The sequence below is a fragment of the Myotis brandtii genome, unplaced genomic scaffold, assembly GCF_000412655.1.
Source record: "Myotis brandtii unplaced genomic scaffold, ASM41265v1 scaffold274, whole genome shotgun sequence".
In the NCBI taxonomy this organism is placed as follows: Eukaryota; Metazoa; Chordata; class Mammalia; order Chiroptera; family Vespertilionidae; genus Myotis; species Myotis brandtii.
The window spans coordinates 4,981,497-5,003,936 of NW_005360425.1; the positions used below are offsets into that span (position 1 = coordinate 4,981,497).

A 22,440-nucleotide genomic window follows, 5' to 3' on the forward strand; every position below is an offset into this window, starting at 1 on the left:
TCTTCTTGTATATGAAAAAAACTCCACTTTGTTTTAAATGTCTCCACAGTCAAGTTATCCATTGCCAAAAGCATTCAAATTCCTAACTGATTTATCTAGTCTTACTTGCAGCCAAGGGCACAGGCCACAACTTGGAATCAAAAGGTAATGATATAAAGAAGTAGACACTGTGGGCAACCTTTCTTGTGATGGGGTAGTAGTGGCAGTGGTTATGGTGGCACCATCCACTGTGTTGATACTTCAGACTTTATTTTGCTTCCTGGTGGTCTTCACCAGGGACATAGACAATAGAATCTCTGTATTGAATAATAATTGTTACTACTCAATGAGTCAATGATTTTTGTAAATTTTCTCTCCTAGTCACCATATCAGCCATTCAAGATGGATATTAATATCCACTGACCTGACCAAGATTACACAATTAGCAAGTGGCAGAGTTGGGATGCAGGTTCAGGTCAGAGTGACACCAAATCCAGATCTTAACCATTACATTATAGTGCCAATATTTATTTTGCCAACTTGCAATTTTTGGACTTGAGACCCTAACTCAGGCTGGATCCTGGGGCCACCCTAAGAGGGGAAGAAAGATGGGCTTGCATAGATTATTGTCTGTCATCAGCCCCTTCTGGCAGGGGGAGAGAGGATCCGCCCAAATGCAGGCAGGCTCTGAGCCAGGCTGCACAGATGCAGGCAATCCTCTGAGCCAGGCCGGGAAACATTCCAGATAAACCGCTAGACTTCTGTGTCTGAAACTCTGAGAGATAAGAATCTTGGAGACAAAGATAAGAATCTCAGAGACAAAGCTATTCCGCAGGCTTAGAAATATGCTGAAATCTAGGCAAAACGAGAAAATGGCAAAGTACATGAAGACAGGGCATGTGTGAGAATCAATCAACTCTGTTGTCAATTTTTTTTAAAAATTGATTTCAGAGAGGAAGGGAAAGGGAAAGAGATATAGAAACACCAATGATGAGAGATAGTCATCGATTGGCTGCCTCCTACACACCCCACACTGGGGATCAAGCCTGCAACCTGGGCATGTGCCCTGACTGGGAATTGAACCGTGACCTCCTAGTTCACAGGTCGACACTCAACCATTGAGCCACACTGGCCAAGCATCTGTGGTCATTTCTTGTTTGCAAAATAATTAACTGCACTCCTTTCTTTCTTTCTCTTCCCAAGGCTGGATTTGTAAGTCTAAGGCTCAAAACCCTAAAATACCAATCCAGTCTTCCTCCCACCTTCCATTCACCCATGCTCCAAGTCTCAGAGCCACCTTGGCCCCTCCACCCTTTTCATTTAGTTAACATTTTCCATAAATATCTATTGAGTATCATTTTTGAGCCAGAGAGGCAAGGACTCTCACTTCAAGGTACTTACAGAGAAAGAAGACATTACAAGATAATTGCACAAATAATTAATTAAGATTGTGAGACCTGCCAGGAAGGAAAAGTAGTATTCAATGGGAGTATATCCCTGGGGAACTAGATCTAGACTGAAGGCTCATTCAAATCATTCTCTTTCCATTTGTCTTACTCCTTATCCTCCTCCTCCTCACTGCTCCCTTTATAAGAATGGTGTCTTTTGCATTGTCCCCTCCCCTGCATCCCCCTACCATAGCCTTGATTCAGGCCCTTGATACATTTTTGTATCTGTCTTCTAACAGGTTTCTCTACCCCCCCCTTTTTTTAAATATGTTCTTATTGATTTCAGAGAGAGGGAGAGAGAGAGAGAAACATAAACTCATCATTTGGTTGCCTCCTGCATGTTCCCTACTGGGGATCAAGCCTGCAACCAGGGCATGTACCCTGACTGGTAATCAAACCGTGACCTCCTGTTTCATGGGTCAACACTCAACCACTGACCCACACCAGCTGAGCTCCCTACCCCTTTTCTTGCCCACTCAAGTCCATGCTTTGCATCACAGCTAGAGTTATATTTCTAAGTGAAATATGACCAGCTCTTCCTTGCTTTCACATTAAGGTTTTACCTCTCTTGCCTGGCACATTGCTCAACCTCTTTTTTTTTTCTCTTTATCTCCAATTTCTACAGGAAGCTCTCGCCTCAGCCATCTCCACTATTATTTACTCATGTGTGCTCTGCAGTGTTCTTCCCATCTACCTCAGCTCAGTAAATGACTATTCTGAATTCAAGGGTCTCACCGAGCATGTGCTTGATGAGAGCCCACCATGGGTGAGGTACTGTGTAAGATCAGTGAAGAAGAAAAAGCTGGAAGCCAGTAGTCCGCCCTTGTTCTGACGACTGCTCCAGATGTAATACCTGCTTCCACAATAGACTATAAGCTCCATTAGGGCAGTGAGAGGATCTGAATTATCCACTGCTGTGACTCTAGTTGTGCCTGGTACAAAGTAGCAGGGTGCCTAGCACAGAGGAAAAAGTCAATAATTTTTTTCCTGTGTATAAATGAATGAATGAATAAATAAAAGTGACAAACACTCTTAAATTGCCTCCCACTAGAATTGTAAATGCACATGTTTAGAGTCCTTAAAAGATTAGAAGTTTCCTAGGGGGAGGGGTTGTGCCTTACTCATGCGTGCACTCTTTACAAAAAAAATCACTTTTATAGAGTGGTTTCACATAGGTTATTGCCTGTATCACATTACAACCTTACGAATTTTTTAAAAAGATTTTTTAAAATTGATTTTAGAGAGAGAGGTAGGGAGAGAGAGAGAAATATCAATGTGAAAGCAATACATTGATCGGCTGCCTTCTGCACGCCCACTACAAAGGATCAAGCCTGCAACCAGCATGTGCCCTGACCGGGAATTGAACCCTCAACCTTTTGGTGCACAGGATAAGCCCAACCAACTGAGCCACACCAGACAGGGCAACCTTATAAATTATTGTCTCGATTTTATAGATGGAGAAACTTCCTTCCTTCCTTCTCCTTCTTGTTTCCTCATCTCTCTTTTTCCTCTAGGATGCATATGTGGTCTAGGTATTTCCTGTCTTTAATTGAGAAAGAAATTTAGAAGGGCTAAATGTAAAGGTGATTACAATGAGAGCCAGGGAGGCTATTTGCCCTAGGTTGCACATATATGAAGCACTCAAATACAACCTTTTGATGTTACGTCTGAATAAAGTCAAAGTCTGTGTGTGTGCTTGCGTTTTCTTGTTAAATGTAAAAATGTACAATTTTTGTACAATATTTTGTCTTGTCATTTTTCTTGTAAACATACTAGGAGTCATAAAATTGGGAAGAGGCCCAGGTTCAAAGAAATTAGGTAACCTGATAAAAGCCTGACCCCTACTTAAGGGCCTAAGCCAGGAGGACTAAAACCCAGGATGTCGCCTCATCCAGAGAAGCAACACTGCCTCAACACTGCCCCAAATGATTTCAGTATGGTCTCTATATGGAGGTTAAGGGATTTAGAGTCAGGTAGATGTGTTCCTTTCAAAGGTAAAACAGTTACTTTGCAATCTTGGCAAATAATTCAGCTTCCTCCTTTTAAAACTGAAGGCTATAATGGTACCTACCGCAGAGTGTTCCTATTAGGATTAAATGAAAATGCATGCACTTGAAGCATTCAGTACAGGCCTGGCATGTAGTCAGCGCGTAATAAATGGTAGTTCTTATTATAAGAACTGTATTTGTTGAATGAATGACTGGCATATAACGCCTGCATTCAACTTGAAGCTTGGAACTATCACAGTCGCTCAACTGAAGGGACGGGAACTATATAGCACTCGCCAATTTTTGCTGGAAATAAATCTTTGTGGGAGGATAATCAATGGTTGGAAAATGTGAGCCTTGGGGCAACAAAGCTCTGATCCCCAGGTCCGAGCCAGGAAGACAAGCCTCCCCGGCGGGCTGCAGCCGCCGTGCAGAACCTCCCCTGAACTGAGTGGCAGCGGGCGGGGCACGCCCAGCCCGGGGTGAGGCTGCTTCAGAAGCCGGGTTTTAGTGGAGTGGAGCAAGCAGTATCTCTTCTAATTCCGCTATCTTAGTCTCGGAAACCACACCCTGGGGGCTTGGAGGAAGGACTCCAAAACCGCGGGGCGGAGGCTTCCGTGAGGCACCAGACCTGACCATCTATGGTCACAGAGCGCACCGAACTAACAGGAAGTGGGGCGAGCTTCCACCTTCCCAGTCGGGGCAGAGCGAGCGAGGCCGCAGCGGGCACGCCCAGAAGCCCGGGGCTGAGCCCACGCGCCCTCGTCCACCCTCTCCCCACACCCAGCCTCTGCAGGTCCACCCAGAACACTGTCCAAGGCCAACGTCACAAACGGGGAAACCGAGGTACGCACGCCCCGAGAGAGGCGGAGCTTAGCCTTCATCGCCTCGCATAGTTGATGGCCGCCGAGAACTCCGCCCCTCAGAAAAACTACCCCTTGGTCCCTCCAAGACCCCTTCTGGACGGTTGTGAAAAGGGAGCGGCCGTTGCCATTGAGCCCATACTGGTAGGAGCATTAGCCACTTACCTGTCCTCCTTCTCTGGAGGTGGAGCTTAGCCAGCAATTTCATCCCTTCATTGGTCCCGGCGCCTTCGGCCCCACAGTTAGATGGAGGCGTGGCCAGATAGAACACGCCCTGCAGGGTCGCTCCCGCCCTGTGGGCGGGGCTGTTTTGCCAGTGCGCTCCTGGCTGGCGGGTAGACACCGGGGCGTGGTGAATAGGGGGTGGAGTCACGAGCGGGGCGGCCGGACTTCCTCCCCGCGCTCCTCCAGCCAGGCATTTCAGCTGGCCGTTCGTTTCCGGTGGGGGTGCCGCGCCCAGTGAGGGCCCGGAAGTGGGTCGCGCGAAGATTGCTGGGCGGTTCTTGCCGGAAGTGGAAAGCGGCTGTTCGCAGTCCGGAGGTGAAGCCGAGCTCTGAGGTGAGGGTTCGCGGTCCGGTAGGGACTGGGCTGCCTTCCGCGGCCCACTGGCCCCTGGCGTTGTTAATGGCCTATGTTCCTGGCCTATGTGCGCGTGGTGAACCCTGCCGAGGGGTCTGGGGCGGAGGCCCTGAGGCCGACCTGGTAACCTGGGCGCGGTCTCTTGAGGTGGGGCCGGGGTGACCAACTGAATTGGGCTCTCCCGGGGTGGCCCTTCCCTTGGATTTCGCAGTCCGGGTCATCAACTTCAGCGGAGGCCTGATTCCTAAGATGCCCTAACTAAAAGGAACCTCCGAGACCTTAGTAGTCTTCCTTATCCCCATCTCGCCCCCATTGCACGGATGGGTAAATTGATCCCGGAAAGAACAGGCTGGTCTACGATCGTATAGCTAATGAGGGAAATAATTGGAATCATGACTTGAGTTCTTTGAATCCAAGCCCCAGATCCTTCCTACATTCTTTCCCCGAGAACCTGCCTCGGAACGGTTTTCCGGTTGGGTGTCCTCTCTTTGGCATCTGTAAGTTAAAGGGCACCAAGATAAAGGCTTCTTGGAACTTCTTTTTTTTTTTGTAATGCCGCGTGTTTGGGATGCCTGGGGAGTTTCTAAATGGAGAGAGGGGCAGGTCCTTGTATTTGCATTCGGATAGTCCTCCCTTCCTCCTAGTCAGTTGCTCTTATTCTGAAGAGGCAAGTTAACTTTATTGAGGGTGTTGCATACTCCTGGTCCTGAAATCAGATGGCTGAGGTTTGGTCTTGCCCCACTGCTGAGTATCTGTGGCCATAGATGCCTTATTTAACTTCTTTGAGCCTCTTCCTCCCTCCCCTCCCTTCCCCCCCATCCTTTAGGTGGAGATCTCCACTCACCTCACAGAATTAAATTTAGAACAAATTGTGTTTATTCTGTCTCAGGCACCCTGCCACATCCAGGGAATGCAGTTTTGAAACAAAACCAGCTAGATCCTGCCATCAAGGAGCTAACTGTTTGCAGGGACGTTTGTTTAAGAAGTAATTATAAATGTGATGTGTTAGGAAAGAACACAGGATGCTATGGAAGTATGTAACAAGGGGCTCAGGAAAATTCCTTCTGCAGAAGCAATGTTTGAGATGAATTTTGAAGGATGGATAGGAATAAGCTCGATGAAGAGAGGATGGCAACCTTTTTAAGGCAGAAGTATCAGAACTGCCAGTTGAACTTCTTTGTAGGAATTCCTGTTGAAGTGAAAAACGGGACAGCCCATCACCAGTGATTTCTCGAGCCTTTAACATGTGTGAGGCACAGATTAAAGGAGGCACTTGGCCCTGGTGGCTAAGAATACAGTTCTCATAGAGTGGAGGAAGGGGCAGACAAGTAAAGCAGGGATGGTTTACAATGTTCAAGTGCACTGTGTGAGCACAAGGCTGAAAGGCAGTAAGAGGAGAAATCGCTGAGCCAGATTTCCAGGCTTTGAGGAGGAAATGGGAGGCTAAGTCTTGGAGATTTATTTAGCCATATGGTGAATCTGGAAAAGGAATTGCCATGCAAAGCGTACAAAACCAAGGACATGGAGATCTGGACACGTGAAAGACCATGACTAGTTCAGTGTGACTAGAATTCTAGTAATGCTTGGAGAAGGGAAGGAAATGGGAAGTGGTGGGGGTCAAATATGAAGGACCTTGTAAACCATGTTAGGAAATATGGATCTGGCCCAACTGGAGTGGCTTAATGGTTGAGTGTCAACCTATGAACCAGGAGGTCATGGTTCGATTCCCAGTCAGGGCACATGCCTGGGTTGCAGGCTTGATCCCCACTGGGGAATGTACAGAGGCAGCTGATCAATGATTCTCTCTCATCATTGATGTTGCTATCTTCTCTCCTTCTCCCTTCCTCTCTGAAATCAATATACATATTTTTTTTTTTGCCCAACTGGAGTGGCTTAATGGTTGAGTGTCAACCTATGAACCAGGAGGTCATGGTTCGATTCCCAGTCAGGGCACATGCCTGGGTTGCAGGCTTGATCCCCACTGGGGAATGTACAGAGGCAGCTGATCAATGATTCTCTCTCATCATTTGTGTTGCTATCTTCTCTCCTTCTCCCTTCCTCTCTGAAATCAATATACATATTTTTTTTTTTTTAAAAGCAATGTGGAATATGGATCTGACCCTGAAAGCTATGAGGAGGCTTTGAAGGCTTTTATGTAGGAAAATTATGTTGTCAGATTTATGTTTTATTATATTTATTTTTAAATATGCTTTTTAAAAATATATATTTTTTTTGATTTTTTTACAGAGAGGAAGGGAGAGGGATAGAGAGCTAGAAACATCGATGAGAGAGAAACATCCATCAACTGCCTCCTGCACACCCCCTACTGGGGATGTGCCTGCAACCAGGGTACATGCCCTTGACTGGAATCGAACCTGGGACCCTTCAGTCCGCAGGCCGACGCTCTATCCACTGAGCCAAACCGGTTAGGGCTAAATATGCTTTTATTGATTTTAGAAATGAAGGGAGAGGGAGAGAAGCACTGATGTGAGAGAAATATTGATTGGTTGCCTCCTGCATGGCCCGCCACCCCCTACCCCACACCAGGGAGCTAGTCTGCAAGTCCGACATATGCCCTGACCGGGAATCGAGCCAGTGACCTTTTGGTGCATGGGATAGTGCTCAACAACTGAGCCACATAGGCCAGGGCAGATTTATGTTTTAGAAAGTTCAGTCTGTCAAATGGGAAGAGACATGAGAGGAAGTAGACCAGTGTTTGGAAGCTGTTTCCATAATCATGATTTTAAATAGGGCAATGACAGTGGAAAGAAGAGGAGGAATCAGGCTTGAACAATGTTAAAAAGATGGAATCCATAGAACTGGAGGCTGGTTGCTTATGGGAGTGAGGAAATAGGAGTAGTCTAGGGCAGTGGTCGGCAAACTCATTAGTCAACAGAGCCAAATATCAACAGTACTTCTTCAAAATAGACTCTCCCAGGCCGAAAACCGACTTCTAAGCATGGGCCACGAAGTTTCAATCGCACAGAGTACGTGCATGCCCGCACGTGGTATTTTGTGGAAGAGCCACACTCAAGGGGCCAAAGAGCCGCATGTGGCTTGCGAGCCGCAGTTTGCCCACCACTGGTCTAGGGTGATTGCCTGGTTTTCTGGCTTAGGGAACTGGGTAGTACCATTCACCAAGATAGGTATTATGAGAGGGAAGGCTGGGTTGGGCAGGTGGCAGGGAAAGAAAATTAATTTTGGATATATTGAGTACAAGGTGTTTGCTGCACATCCAAGCAAAGATGTCTAATAAGGTACTCAAATAGTGGAAACAGCAAGAGCAAGATGTGGAGGCAGGAGAGGCCATGAAGTACTGGAACCTGGAGTTTGTGGCAGAAGATAAGATCAGTAAAAAGGTAGATGCCTGCCAGGTTTTGAATGGCTTTTGATACCTTATTTGACTGCACTTGTATTTTATTCTGTGGTTGACAGCTTGCTTATTGTATAAGTTGTTGCAGTCCAACATAAAGAAAATTCTATAAGAATTTCCTGCTTCCCCCCCCCCCAAATACTTTATCAATCAGGTGGACATAATTTATGTCTCAGAAGTTTAAATAAAATGTAGCAGTGAAAGTACTTTGTCATGTACAACCTGTCTTGCAAACTGAAAATGGTGGTAGTGTTAAGATTCGATTAATGTGTTTTTGCCTTGAGGAGGTTAGCTGTTTAGTTTGTAAAATGTTTTGTTTCCAATAAGTGGTGATCTTTATTGTCACCCCTTTTCTTGGTTATACATACATTTGTTTAATTGCTATTATTTTTTTTAACGAGGGACTAAGCCTTTAAAAATTTACTTCCTCCTTTCAGTTTTCTGAAGCATTGTGAGTCAACGATTCATTTTACTTAAACAAGCAAATGCAAAATATCATTTGAATTTAAACCCTCTGGTTTGGAATTTAATCCTGAGATTTGAAATCTCAGGATTCTCAAGCCATAATTTACCCAGTCCTAGTGATTATGCCTTGGAATTGTCATCATCAGTTTCTTTACTTTCTACTAACCTGGCTTTCATGCCTATACTTCAACTTCTGCACCACAACTAGACTAATCTTACGAAGAACCATTTCCATCTCATTACCCTTCACTTTCCCAAAGAATCATATTACCGAAGAATCAAATCTAGCCCTGGCTGGTTTGGTTCAGTGAATAGAGCATCAGCCTGCAGACTGAAGGATCCAGGATTCGATTCCAGTCAAGAGCACATGCCTGGGTTGCGGGCTGGATCTTGCAGGAGGCAGCCGATCCATGATTCTCTCTCATCATTGATGTTTCTGTCTCCTCTCTCCCTCTCCCTTCCTCTCTGAAATCAATAAAAATACATTTTAAAAAAATCATAGGAGAAATGGAAATAAACATAAAATTTTAAAAAAGAATCAAGTCTAAACTCCATTGTCCAGTTTACAAAATTCTCCACAATCAGACTCTTATCTTAATTAGTTTATTTGGATGTTTTAGATTGACAATATAATTTAGAAAGTCCTAAACTGCCACATTAGCATTTTATTTGTATCTCTTGAGCTTCCCTTTGCTCCTCACTATATTGGGACAGGGTTTCTCAACTTGGCACAGTTGACAATTTGGGCTGGATAATTTTTTGTTGTGGTGTTGTCCTGTGCATTGTAGGATTTTATTTATTTACTTATTTATTTTTAATAGATTTTTATTGATTTCAGAGGGAGAGAGAGAGAGAAACATCAGTGATGAGAGAGAATCATTGATCGGCTGCCTCCTGCACGCCCCCTACTGGAGATCAAGCCCACAACCCAAGCATGTCCCCTTGGCTCAGTGGATTGAGCGGCAGCCTGCGGACCAAAGGGTCCCAGGTTTGATTCTGGTCAAGGGCACATACCTGGGTTGCAGGCTTAGTCCAGCGTGCAGGAGGCAACCAATCAATGATTCCTTCTCATCATTGATGTTTCTATCTCTCTCTTCCTCTCCCTTCCTCTCTGAAATCAATAAAAATATGTTTAAAAAAAAAGAAAAAGTATCATATCATAGCTATGATTGTGCAATGCCTTATCTCTCCAACTAATTTTTCTAAAGGCAGGCTCCATGGCCATGCTTAGCACAGTGTATGGCACATGAGAAGTACTAGGTATCCTGCAATGAATGAATCATATGTTTCATTGAGACATCAAGAATTATTATTTATTCAGAGAATTCCTGGGTGGTCCTTGAAGGACTTGCCTTTTTGTTTTTTTTTGTTCTTTTCATCAGAGGGTGTGATCTTAATAGAGAAATGCTACTGATTTAGGCACTCACTAGAAGAAAGCTTTGGGTTAGTTGACAGCGCAAGTCAGGAGATTTATAGAGGGTGGAGCAAAAGTAGATTTACAGTTGTGAGAATGAGAAATACAGAATTTATTCTTGTATTATTTATTAATTATTGTATTATTTTTCATATGAACAACTATAAACTTACTTTTGCCCCACGTTGTATGTCCCCTATATTGGGGATATATAAATTCCTGTTTTGTTCATGTTGCCTGCATTTAGGCAGCTTGGTTTAGTGGACAGAAATTATTTATTTTAAACTGCATATAGTTTATGATGTTGTATTCAATGTTTATTTGATTGATTAAATTGTTATAGTTTATCATCTTTAATGCAGTGACAGCATCCACCATGAAGCAGTTTCTTCGTGATATACTGTTCATGTAAACAGCATAAAAAGAATCATGGCTCTAAAAATATTCCTCATGCACAGTGCAGCTTTGTTTGCTTTGTATTACCAAACCTGTCATGTCAAACTTTTCCGTCTGACTGGAAAATAGTTATAGTTGAAATGTTTCATGGAAGGAATGAGCTTGCATTTTTTGTTTTGTTTTGTTTTCTTTTTCTCCTCCAGAGGTCATAAAAATTCCTGTATTTCAGTTAATTATAGACTTATAGTCACAGATCTTTTCATACATCTAATTGTAGCTAAATCATGGGTAGGGACAAATGGCATCCTTGAATCTATCTTTATGCATGAGAATGGGAAATGCTGTTCTGTTTAAAGCCACTGCCCAGCTGAAATCAGCCAAAGCAGTTTTTCCTTATACAATGTCAAAGATGCCTGCTAAATGTTCCTATGCAGTTAGTCTTCATCATATTCCTTGAATGTAAGACAGAGAGGAACCCATTGCCACATAAAGTTATGTTTGCTCCAGACCTTTCAAACAGCTAGTTCCCAAGTCTTGACTCCAGCTTGTACATTATTACTAGCTTTACTCCTGGAGTTTCAGATAGAGGACCATGTTAAGGAGGGAACAGGAGACAAGTGCTGATATTGAATTGGATTCTTTCCCTCCCTAGAAGATAGGCCTTTCATTCTCTTAATCTAAGCCTCAGGTGGCAATGACTCAGGCACTAAATGTCATTGGTTTCATCAGTGAAACCAAATGCTTGGGGAAGAACAGTGGCTCCTGATTTGGGTTAGATTTAGATGGCATCTTTACTGGGGCAAAGTGGTGTCTGTTCTTTGGTTTCTGGGTTAAAACAGCCAACTTGTAAGTATCTGTCATTAGCATGTCTAGGTTTTGCTTTCTGACATGTTAGAGGCTAGTGATGAGAATTTCTATATTGTTAGTAGAACTAAGTGATGCCTTATAGCTCACTGGTAGCTAAAGAGATATTCCAAGTGGAGCTGTTTGGCTTTATTTTCATTATAAAGAAATTATATAACTTTGTTAAAGAAAGTTTGGAAAATGGAGGGGTAAATTGTCCAAAACCCCATCACTCTAATGTGACAAATATTTTAAATTTTGTTTTCTTAAAGTCTTTTTTCACAGTGCATTTAGCTATTCTTTTATAATCAGAAGTCTAAGCTAACATTGTAGTGAGCATCTTCCCACCTATCATTTTTCCCACATTAGGATGATTTTCTTAGGATAATGTCTCAGGGAAAGAATTACAAGTCAAGGCCAAGAGAAGCCTTTTGAAGTAGATCAGTTGTACTAACATAGTATACAGGCTGAAATGTATAGTTTCTCTTCAATTTCATTATAACTTAAGGGAACAACTACCAGACAAAGTAGAAAACATTTAAGTGTAGCAACTTCCTACTCAAGTAGAAATTCAGACCACTGGTTTAATTGCCTGATGAGATGAGACAAGAATTGCAGGAGTAACCTGGTTCCATTTACTTTTGCACAACTTCCTTGAGTAGGCAGGAAGAATTGGGTTGCTTCAATTGTTAGAATGATGAGAGTATGAAGCAGCTTTGACAGGTATCACAAAAGCCATTTCTGATTTTACTTCGTTTCAGATCACAAAAGAAATTGCTGGAGAACCAATGTTCTAGTTTCTTTTTGCCCTGCATGATATCCCTTCAAGAGCCTATCCATTCTCGTGACTTCATGACATTTCTTTGCCGATGACTTGCAGACATTGATCTCCAGTCTTGATCTTCCCAAGCTTAATTTCTAACTACTTAACTGGCCATTTCTATTTGATGCTTCATCTCTTCACATACTGCATATCCAAAAATGACCAGTTTTTTTTTGCCCTAACTAGAACATTGTAGTGTTTCCGTCTATAGTGTCATCATTCTCTTAGGCCACTGGATTTGCAACTCTGGAGTCATCTTGGGCTCCCTTTTTCTGAATGCTACTGTATTCATTAGTCAGTGCTGCACAGTTGTTACTTGTTCTGTGTTTAATGCACACTTGTTTTGTGTGACCTTCAATGGCAAACCAAGATCAGTGGGTGGAAGTTGCAGGGAAGCCAATTTTGCCTCCATATAAGGAAGAACTTTTAAATACTTTGAGCTGTCTGAATGGAATGGGCTGCTTCCAAAAGTCTTGGGTTCTCCACACTGAAGGTAACTGAACAGAGGCTACCTGACTAATTGCTGGGAATGTTGAAAGGACTGTTTTGGCATCAGATGGTGTTTTTACAAGATAGTTCCTGCACTCCCTCCTAATCCTGAGAGCCAGTGATTCAGTGGAAGGTAGCTTTGTTTCTCCTGCAACTCCCTTAGGGCAGAAAAACTACTTTACCATTCTTTTATATTTCCACAGCACTTAATTCGTGTGCTGGTCACTTAGTTGCCTAAAACTGATTATTTGTGGGTTAATCTATTCTTTTCCTGTGTTTTCTGTATCTGGTTAGACACTAGATGTTATGGATGTTTAACTTTGAAATATAAAATATATTTTTTGTAGTAGCCTTCTTATTTTACAGATGAACAACAGCTTTCAACCTAACTTAAACCCTAGTATCTTCCTTTTTCACCCAAATCCCATTCTGTTTCTCAGACAGTATTTTTTTGTGTATGTGTTTTTTCTCAGATAGTATTTGTAAAATTTAACTTTCATTATATTATTCACTCAAAATCTCTGAATGGCTTCACAATTATCACAACATCAAATTCATATACTGCCTGGCTTTCCCATGATACTTCACGTTGCATGATATATGCGGTCTTGTACTTTTTATGCATTGCCTTGTTCTCTCTTCTTTGCTTCTGATTGCTCTGGAATGTCTTTCCTTTTTTTCTTTTACCTTTTCTATCAAGATGCCCCACTTCCCTCCAACCATATTACTTTCAATCCTCATTGATTTCTTCTGAGCTCTCAGACCACATAGTAATTTATACTATACTAGAGGCCTGGTGCACGAAATTCATGCACAGTGTGTGTGTGTGTGTGTGTGTGTCCCTCAGCTCAGCCTGCACCCTCTAAAATCCAGGACTGCTGGCTTCCAACCGCTCGCCTGCCTGCCTGCCTGATTGCCCCTAACTGCTTCTGCCTGCCAGCCTGATCACCCCTAACTACTCCCGTTGGAGTGATGGTCAATTTGCATATTACCTCTGTTGGCCTCATTGCCCCTAACTGCCCTCCCCTGCCAGCCTTGTCGCCCCCAACTACCCTCCCTTTCAGGCATGATCACCCCCAACTCCCTTTCAGGCCTGGGCCCTTCCAACTGCCCTCCCCTGCAGGCCTGGTTCCCCCCAACTGTCCTCCCCTGCAGGCCTGGTTCACCCCAACTGCCCTCCCCTATAGGCCTGATCGTGACAACTGCCCTCCCCTGCCGGCCATCTTTGACCACATTGGGGTGGCCATCTTGTGTGTTGGAGTGATGGTCAATTTGCATATTACCTCTTTATTAGATAGGATAATTCAGAACCATACAACATTCTGCAAAGAAAAAGCTTTAGTATAAAGGTTGACACTTTAACTTACCCTGATCCAAGTGAAGTTAGATATCTAACAACTTTTAAAAATATAGTCTTTATATAAGTGTGTATGTGTATATTGATTGCAGAGAGGAAGGGAGAGGGAGTGAGATAGAAACATCAATGACAAGTTTTCAGGATTTATTATGTTACCATTTCATCTATGTTGTCCTTCTCAATAAGAATGAACGCTTATGGAGGGCAGAGACTGTGTCTTCTATTTCTGCAGTAGCTGCCACAGTGCTAAGCACTTTCATTTATGAGCATCTTCTGTGTGCCAGGCTGTTCTAGATGCTGCAAATTAATGGGGCTGGGGTTGGGGGAAGAGAATGGATAAATATCTGTCCTCCTGGGAGGCCTATATTCTAGCACACAATATGCAGTGATAACATTTTAACTACATTTTAAGGCTCTCAAAGTCACTAGTCATCTATAAAATGTACTCCTTCAATCTTAAATCTTAAATCTGTGTGCTAGGTGAGGATCCATTAAATGACTGTTCTAAAGTAATACAGTTAATACTGCAGAGTTGAGACTCAGACTTGGTTTCCTGAATCCTAGTTTTATTTAGATTTGTGTAATTAGGTTTGCCTCTTTTTCTAAAGCTTTTATGATAAATAGTTGGGAACCTATACATTCATTTATGAAGCTTACATATAGTTCTTGGTTATTGTCAATCAAAAAATGGCAAGGAATGCCTTGCCATCATGGCTCAGTGGTTGAGCATCAAACTGTGAACCAGGAGGTCACGGTTCGATTCCTGGTCAGGGCACATGCCCTGGTTGCGGGCATGTGCCTAGTAGGGCACATCCAGGAGGCAGTCAATCAATGATTCCCTCTCATTGATGTTTCTATCCCTCCCTCCCTCCCTCTCTCCCTCTCTGAAACCAATAAAAACATGTTTAAAAAAAAAAAAAAAAAGAAGAAGAAGAAAGAAAGAAATGGCAAGGAACAAGATGAGGCAGAGTTTTCTGCTCTGGCAATTCTGTATTTTGGGGAAAACTCTTATTTTAAGCATTTGCCTTCTAGACCTGTGTCATCTAGCCTGAATGTGAAAAATATTGGCCTCCATGGAGAAAATTGAAAGCTGCTAATAATGTAACTAAGACACCATAGAGAGGCCTTGAATTCACAGTACTGTGCTTAACAAACAATGGGGGCTGGATGCTCTGATGAACCATAGAGTCACATAATTGCTTAAAAGCCAGGTGGGCTGGGCCAGTGTGGCTCAGTTGTTGAGTGTTGACCCATGAACCAGGAGCTCAGGGTTCTATTCTTGGTCAGGGCACATGTCCGGGTTGCAAGCTCAATCCTTAGTAGGGGGCATGTAGGAGGCAGCTAATCAGTGATTCTCTCTCTCATTGATGTTTCTTTCTCTTTCTTCCCCTTTCTGAAATCAATAAAAAAAATATTTTTTAAAAAGCCATGTGGGGTCTGGGGGAGAGATTTAGAAAATTTGTGCCCAGTGCCTAGGTCAGTGATGGCGAACCTTTTGAGCTCGGCGTGTCAGCATTTTTAAAAACCCTAACTTAACTCTGGTGCCTTGTCACATATAGAAATTTTTTGATATTTGCAACCATAGTAAAACAAAGATTTATATTTTTGATATTTATTTTTATATATTTAAATGCCATTTAACAAAGAAAAATCAACCAAAAAATGAGTTTGCGTGTCACCTCTGACATGCGTGTCATAGGTTCGCCATCACTGGCCTAGGTTCTCTGCCTACTGGTTGTTTGATGTCTGGCAAGCTTTTTAATTTTTGTTAGTTTCTTTTTTTTTTCTTTTAATGAATTGTAGAGAGTGGAAGGGAGCGAGAAAGAAACATCAATGTGAGAGAGAAACACAGATCCATTGCCTCCTGCACAACCCCAACCAGGGATCAAATGAACAACCTATATATGTTCCCTGACTGGGAATTAAACCCGCCAACTTTTGGTGTATGGGACCACACTCCAACCAACTGAGCCACAGCAGGGCAGTTTCTTTATTCTAAAGATAGGGATCAGTATCTTCATAATATATCTCATAGAATTAAGTCTTTTTTTAAAATCAAGTCTTAGAAGAAGCAGATTGGTGATATAAAGCACAGCTATAAGGGACATTTATATTTAATTAATATATAATTTAATAAACAAGAATTGGTTTGGAAATCTCTATAGCAGTGTGATTTGTGCCCAAGAAGGCAGCATTTATTTGAAAGATCAGGGTTTTTGTAAAATCCTAAAATAGACAAGCAAAAAAGAAAGTAAGGGGAAAAAAACACTTCTCCTCAGATTTGTCAGAGAGAGGAAACAGCCAAACTTGTGTTGAGGGGAGGGAGAGGGTAAAGGCTATTATTATTATACTAGAGGCCCGGTGCACAGGATTTATGCACTGGTGGGGGGATGTGGCCTGTGGGGATCGGCCTGCTGCAGGAGCAGCTGCTCATCCAGGTCAGCCGAGCAGCTGTGGACCTGCCCTCTGAGCGACTGCTCCCAGAAGCAGCTGCTCATCCTGGTCAGCTGAGCGGTGCTCCCACTGTGGGAGTGCACTGACCACCAGGGGGCAGCTCCTGTGTTGAGTGTCTGCCCCTTGGTGGTCAGTGTGTGTCATAGCAATTGGTCGGCCAGTTGTTCTGGTCGTTGCGCTGTTCGGTCGCTGGGCTTTTATTATATAGGATAGGATTTTTATTACCTCAAGGACTCTTACCAACCTACAGTATTTACAGTGCATAGTACATTTATAGTACATGGTTTCTGCCCTCAAGTGGCCAGTTGCCTATTAAATGATTAAATAAATGATTTAAAACGTATATGTTAAATGTGTGGTAGAGGTAAGTGCACAATGTGTGGGAACACATATTGGAAATGCTTCTTGGAGAGGTATTACTTTAGTTAAGACTTAATGGACCATAGGAGTTCTGGAGAGGGGGCAGATTGAGAAGGAAAAGCATTTGAACTAGAAAAGCTTCCTGAAGAAGGCAGCACCTTAGCTAAGTATTATAAGGCAGTAGGAGGTCTGAGACAGGGCAGATTAGGAAGGAAATCAACAAAGCAAAGAGGATAGCATTATAAAGGCTCAGAAGTGAGAGAAAGCAGGACTCTTTCTGGAAAGTGCTAGTAGTCCTGGATTGCTGTACTGTGCTGAGGAAAGGTGTGGCAAGAGATAAAACTGTAGTTGTAGGAGATAAAGCAGGACCAGGTTCCAGGTTATGGAAACCTTGTTTGGACTTTACCCTGAATGCCCTGGGGAGTATTGAATAATATTAAATAAAAGACTATCATAATTACATTTGCATTTAAGAAGGATCACTATGGTAATATGGAGACTGGATAAAGAGAGTGTATTACTAGAATTGGGAGACTGGCAAAGAAGTTATTGCAATCTGGCAAAAGTTATAAATTCTTAATTTTTGTCAATCAGGATGATGCAAGATGGAGCCTGTAGATTTTGATAACTGATTAGATTTGAGGAGTAAGGAAGAAGATAATTTAATTAACATCTATGGAATCCTTACTATTTTTTAGGACTGAGCCAAGTACCTCTACATGCATTTCCTCTTTTTTTTGTTTGTTTTGTTAATTCCTTACCCAAGGATAATTTCCCATTGATTTTTTAAAATATATTTTTATTGATTTCAGAGAGGAAGGAAGAGGGAGAGAGAGATAGAAACATCAATAATGAGAGAGAATCGTTAATTGGCTACCTCCTGCATGCCCCGCACTGGGGATCGAGCCCGCAACCCGGACATGTGCCCTTGACCAGAATCAAACCTGGGACCCTTCAGTCTGCAGGCCGACGCTCTATCCACTGAGCAAAACCAGCCAGGGCTTCCCATTAATTTTTAGAAAGAATGGAAGGGAGGGGGAGAGAGATGAAACATCTCTTATCAATTGGTTGTCTACCACATGGTCCAGACCAGGGCCAGGGATTGAGCCTGCAACCGAGGTCCATGCCCTTGATCGGAATCTAACTCGGGACCCTTCAGTCCACAGGCCAATGCTCTATCCACTGAGCCAAACCAGATAGGGCCATGTCTTTCCTCTTGATTCTCACTGCAGCCCTTTGGATTTCATACTGCGGTCTCCATTACACAGATAAGGAAGCTGAGGCTCAGAAAGTTTGATAACACTCATAGTTACAGAGCCAACGAGTGCTGTTATTCAAACCCCTATCTGTCTGACTTCTCTAAAGACAATGCTCTCAACCCTCTATACTTGACTGCCTAACAGTTCCCAGGTTACTAGTTTGGTCAATCAGGTGACTGATGGTAGTGCTAGATTACTGAGACAGTGGGGGTGGGAGATGGGAAGTTGACTATTTCTGTTTTGGACATTTCATCTTGAGATGCCTTTGAGACATCTAGGTAGAGATGTCTAGGAGGAAGCTGGATTTAAAATTCTGAATCCCAGAAGAATGTCCTGCACTGGATATGCTGCTCTGGGAGTTGTTAGTCCATAGGTGGTTGTGGCCGTACCACTCAGCAAGCAGGCTGGATAATGATAGTGGAAGGTTTGGGAGTGGATCCAAGCGCCTAAAGAATGTGAATGTGTGCATAGACAATGAGACAAGGTGTATCTTTTGGTCCCTTCAGTTCTGGACATTCTTTCCCATATCATCTCACGTTTCATCCTACCCTCACCAAAAACAAAAAACTAGGTGCTGTTCTATATTTGGTTAGTGGTAGGATGAGATTAGCTATAAATGATCGCTGTTTTGCCCTTCCTTTCATTCTGCTTAACTTAGCAGAACTAGCTTGTTTAACAATTAAAGGTTACAAGTGGAGAGAAAGGAGCCAAAATCCCATGAAGCTGTATTAAGCTTTTAAGATTGGTGAGTCTTCACCAACCTTGGCAGTCTTTAGAGACACTTGTATTGTGTTTCTGTGTTAACACTGTAGCATCTATTGTGGGAACATGGAGGGAACATGTTTTAGAACAGGGGGTATCTATTAATGCTTGGGAGTTTATTGTATTTGCTGCCTTTCCCCCTGGGATTTATTGAGTGTGGTAAGTAATATGTTTATCCCTGGAGAGTATGCAGAATTGACAGCAATTCAGGAACTCAAGTGATGGTAGCATAACATAAGGGAGAATATATTGGCTGCTTCTAGTTTCTCCATTTGTGAGTAGAACAGAGTTGGAGACTTCTGCTGTATCTCCAGGCCAGGGAATGGAAAGGTTTATCTGGTTTGCATTCTTATTTTTTTTCTTTGATTTTCTTTTAAACAACATTCTCTGGAAGTCATCGGGCCCAGAGAGACTAGAGCCCATACACAGGAAAGAATGGACAGGGATACTTTATCTTGTGAGCTGCTTATCTCTTCCACAGAGAGGATAATGTGTTAACTTGAGAAATTCTGGCATGTCATCTTTGGGGAAATTGTAGTTGTTATGGTCATTTTAGGCAGCTTCAAGGGAGTTGAGTTCATGCAGCTTCAGTTACCTGAACTAATTAATTCTTTGAAATGGAATCCCTCCAAGTCAAGGCTTTGATTGAAATTTCACAGATTTTGCCCAGCCGGCATGGTTCAGTGATTGAGCATCGACCTATGAACCAGGAGGTCATGGTTCAATTCCCGATTAGGGCACATGCCTGGGTTGCAGGCTCATCCCCAATGTGGGGAGTGCAGAGGGCAGCCGATCAGTGATTCTCTCTCATCATTGATGTTTCTATCTCTCTCTCCCTTTCCCTTCCTCTCTGAAATCAATAAAAATATATTTAAAAAAAAAGAAATTTCACATTTTTATGAGATCACTTATGGTCTCAAGCATTTTATGTTTAGTGATAACATTTAACACTCATTTGTATGTATAGTATGGGCAGCTTTCAGAACACTTGTTCCTTTGGAGTTTTGGGATGCTATACTTCCAGTTCATTAGCTTGATAAATATTTATTGAACACCTATCTCAGGTAGTGGTCTAGATGGTAGAAGATAATAGGGAACATGTCAGAGAAGATCCTTTCTCTGGTGGACGTACTTTCTTTTAGAATATTAGACACTGAATGAGACTAGTTCAGATAAATCAATACCTGTGAAAATCCTAGTACTTGTGAAAGATCTGTAAGAAGCTCTTCTGGATGTGTCTGTTCTTCCCTACTGTGTTTCCAGATCCCATCCATTCTCATTTGAAGCCTGGGTCAAATGGCAGCTTGCCCCCTCTGAAATCCTGTGTTATTCTATCTGCAACACTCTTAGGTCCCCTTAAACATTTTTTCTATTTGTTTTATAGTTGTTAGTGTACATGTCAAGTCTCCTGTATTAGATTTTGTTATTGAGGGCATGATAATTATCCTCTTCATCTTGGTTTTGGGCATTCATATGCAGGTAGCAAGATTTTGTAGGGAAAACCACTGAACTTAGAGCCAGATTTCAATTTGAGTACTGGCTATAGGCAAGCCATTTAACTTCACTGAAATTAAGTTTCCTATCTTTAAGAGTGTAATAATTTTCCTTCCATCCCTGAAGTTGTTGGAAGGCACAAACCAAGATATGTGACTATACTTTTTAAGTTCTAAATTTAAAATTTTGTGATACCATATTCAGTAAGTATTTGAGTGAGTAAACATTTGCTTTCAGTGAACACCTTTTCCTGGGTAGTTCTCTTGCTTAACGAGGTCTTTATGATCTTGCAAATGTTCTAGACTTCTTTTCCATTTTATTTTATTATTAAATGACTCTGTTCCTCAGAATTGGCATCCTCTTCATCCCTAAGTATTCTTTCTTCTCCTTAGGTAGGTACTATGTAATATTAAAACAATAAATGACTTTTTATCTGTTTCAGCAGGTGGTGCATTATGGCTGACATGCAAAATCTGGTAGAAAGATTGGAGAAGGCCGTGGGCCGCCTAGAGGCAGTATCCCATGCCTCTGACATGCACTGTGGGTACGGAGACAGTGCTCCAAAAGGTAAGCAATATACAGCCCGGCAGAATATTTTGAGTGAAAACTCAGTGTCTTGGTCTGAAATTTTTTTTCTCAGTGTATTCTCTCCTTTGGAACCAATTTCCCAAAATGCTTAATCTAGAAAGTTCATTGCCTGTAATTCGTATTGCTGTGAACAGATAAGGGAGGAAGTGACTTATGCAGGGAGGCCTGTGGTTAAGTTATTTTAACACAAGACTTCCTGCTTGTGTGCTGTTTCCTGTTCTTTTGCAAAATGACTCCAGTGTAAGACAAATGACAGGTGATATTAAAATTTCCTCTCCCAAAATGATTGGCAAATTGGCCATTTTGCATATGCACCAATTGGGTCATAGAGTGTTAGAGCCAAAAGGAACCTTGGGGGATCATTTTTTAAATTTTCATTTTATACATAAAATTAAGTTCAGAGAGGAAAAAAGGACTTAGTCAAGGTAACACAACCAGTTTTTGTTGGTAGGTATTGGAACTAGAACCTAGGTTTCCTGCTTATGTTCATTGTATAGCCTTGCCTCTCCACTTTTATATGGAAGTGCCTTTTAACAAGTCATTTTTCTGATGCTTGACTGATTGTTGGTGTCTGTCTTCAGCAGGAGCAGTTCCCTATGTGCAAGCATTTGACTCACTGCTTGCTGGTCCTGTGGCAGAATACTTGAAGATCAGTAAAGAGATTGGAGGAGATGTGCAGAAACATGTAAGAATGTTTTGCCTTTTGCCCCCCTTTTAAAGACTGATGGATTTCTTTAGATTCTATTTATCCTTGGTTTAAGAGCCCTTTGCAAGGCTCACGGCTCCTTCCTAGCTAACTCATGCCTGGAGTTCAGTCCAGACACTGGAACCATCCTCAAATTTTTCTGCTTTTATCACATATTCTATGTGGGCTTCTTTTATACAGATAACTTGCTTGGTTCATCAAATATGGCTCTGTTCATCTTTGTTGTGAAAACTGCTACCAGTCTCATCCCAACATGTTCTATAACCAAGCCTATGGTGGCTTATTAAAAAAAGGTCACTATCATGACTTAGCATTTATAAAACTATGCTTGATAGTTACTGGTTATGCTAATATGAGTTATTTTCACACGTATCCCACAGCAGGAATATGAAGTAGGCAATGACAGGTGCCTGTCCACCCACCTCCCTTCATTTGCTGTTACCTCTCCACCCACTTCCCTTCATGTGCTGCCACCTACTTGTCACCACCACCTGACATTCGTATACATATAGTTGGTCTCTCTCTTTGGGATCCAAAATCTTTCTAGTCTTTTGAGTGATTCATTGTAAGCAATAATCATGTTTAGGATCTTCCTGACCCTTCTGCAGGACTGATTGCTTGATCTTCGGAAGATTTCTTTTGAGCCTGTTATAAACCATCTGTTGGCAGTGGTGTTAGCTCCAGAGAATGGGACTGGGCCTTAAATAGGGGTATTAGAAGCTTGCATTTTTACTTTAAATAGTCTGTAACATATGAAAACATTTTAAAACATGTATCACTTTTATATTTAAAATGCAAAT

General features: G+C 42.3%; 2 protein-coding genes across 4 annotated transcripts in view; one reads left to right on the top strand and one right to left on the bottom strand.

Moving 5' to 3' along the window:
• The window catches only part of MYCL (v-myc avian myelocytomatosis viral oncogene lung carcinoma derived homolog), a 105,981-nt gene extending 101,452 nt beyond the window's left edge, over positions 1-4,529 (bottom strand). Inside the window, exon 1 of the mRNA XM_005868652.2 lies at positions 4,444-4,529. The gene's annotated coding sequence lies outside the window, so the exon portion shown is untranslated. The remainder of the gene's footprint in view (positions 1-4,443) is intronic.
• A 173-nt stretch (positions 4,530-4,702) lies between these two features.
• Positions 4,703-22,440, top strand: part of CAP1 (CAP, adenylate cyclase-associated protein 1 (yeast)) — a 29,027-nt gene continuing 11,289 nt past the window's right edge. Inside the window, exons 1-3 of one of the 3 annotated variants that reach the window (XM_005868655.2) lie at positions 4,703-4,836; positions 20,789-20,913; positions 21,516-21,619. In XM_005868655.2, coding sequence (XP_005868717.1) covers positions 20,802-20,913; positions 21,516-21,619 — 216 coding nt within the window. In that variant the 5' untranslated portion in view covers positions 4,703-4,836; positions 20,789-20,801. Of the gene's footprint in view, positions 4,837-20,788; positions 20,914-21,515; positions 21,620-22,440 lie in introns of those variants that run through there. The other 2 variants (XM_014541597.1, XM_014541596.1) reach the window with 2 other exon arrangements.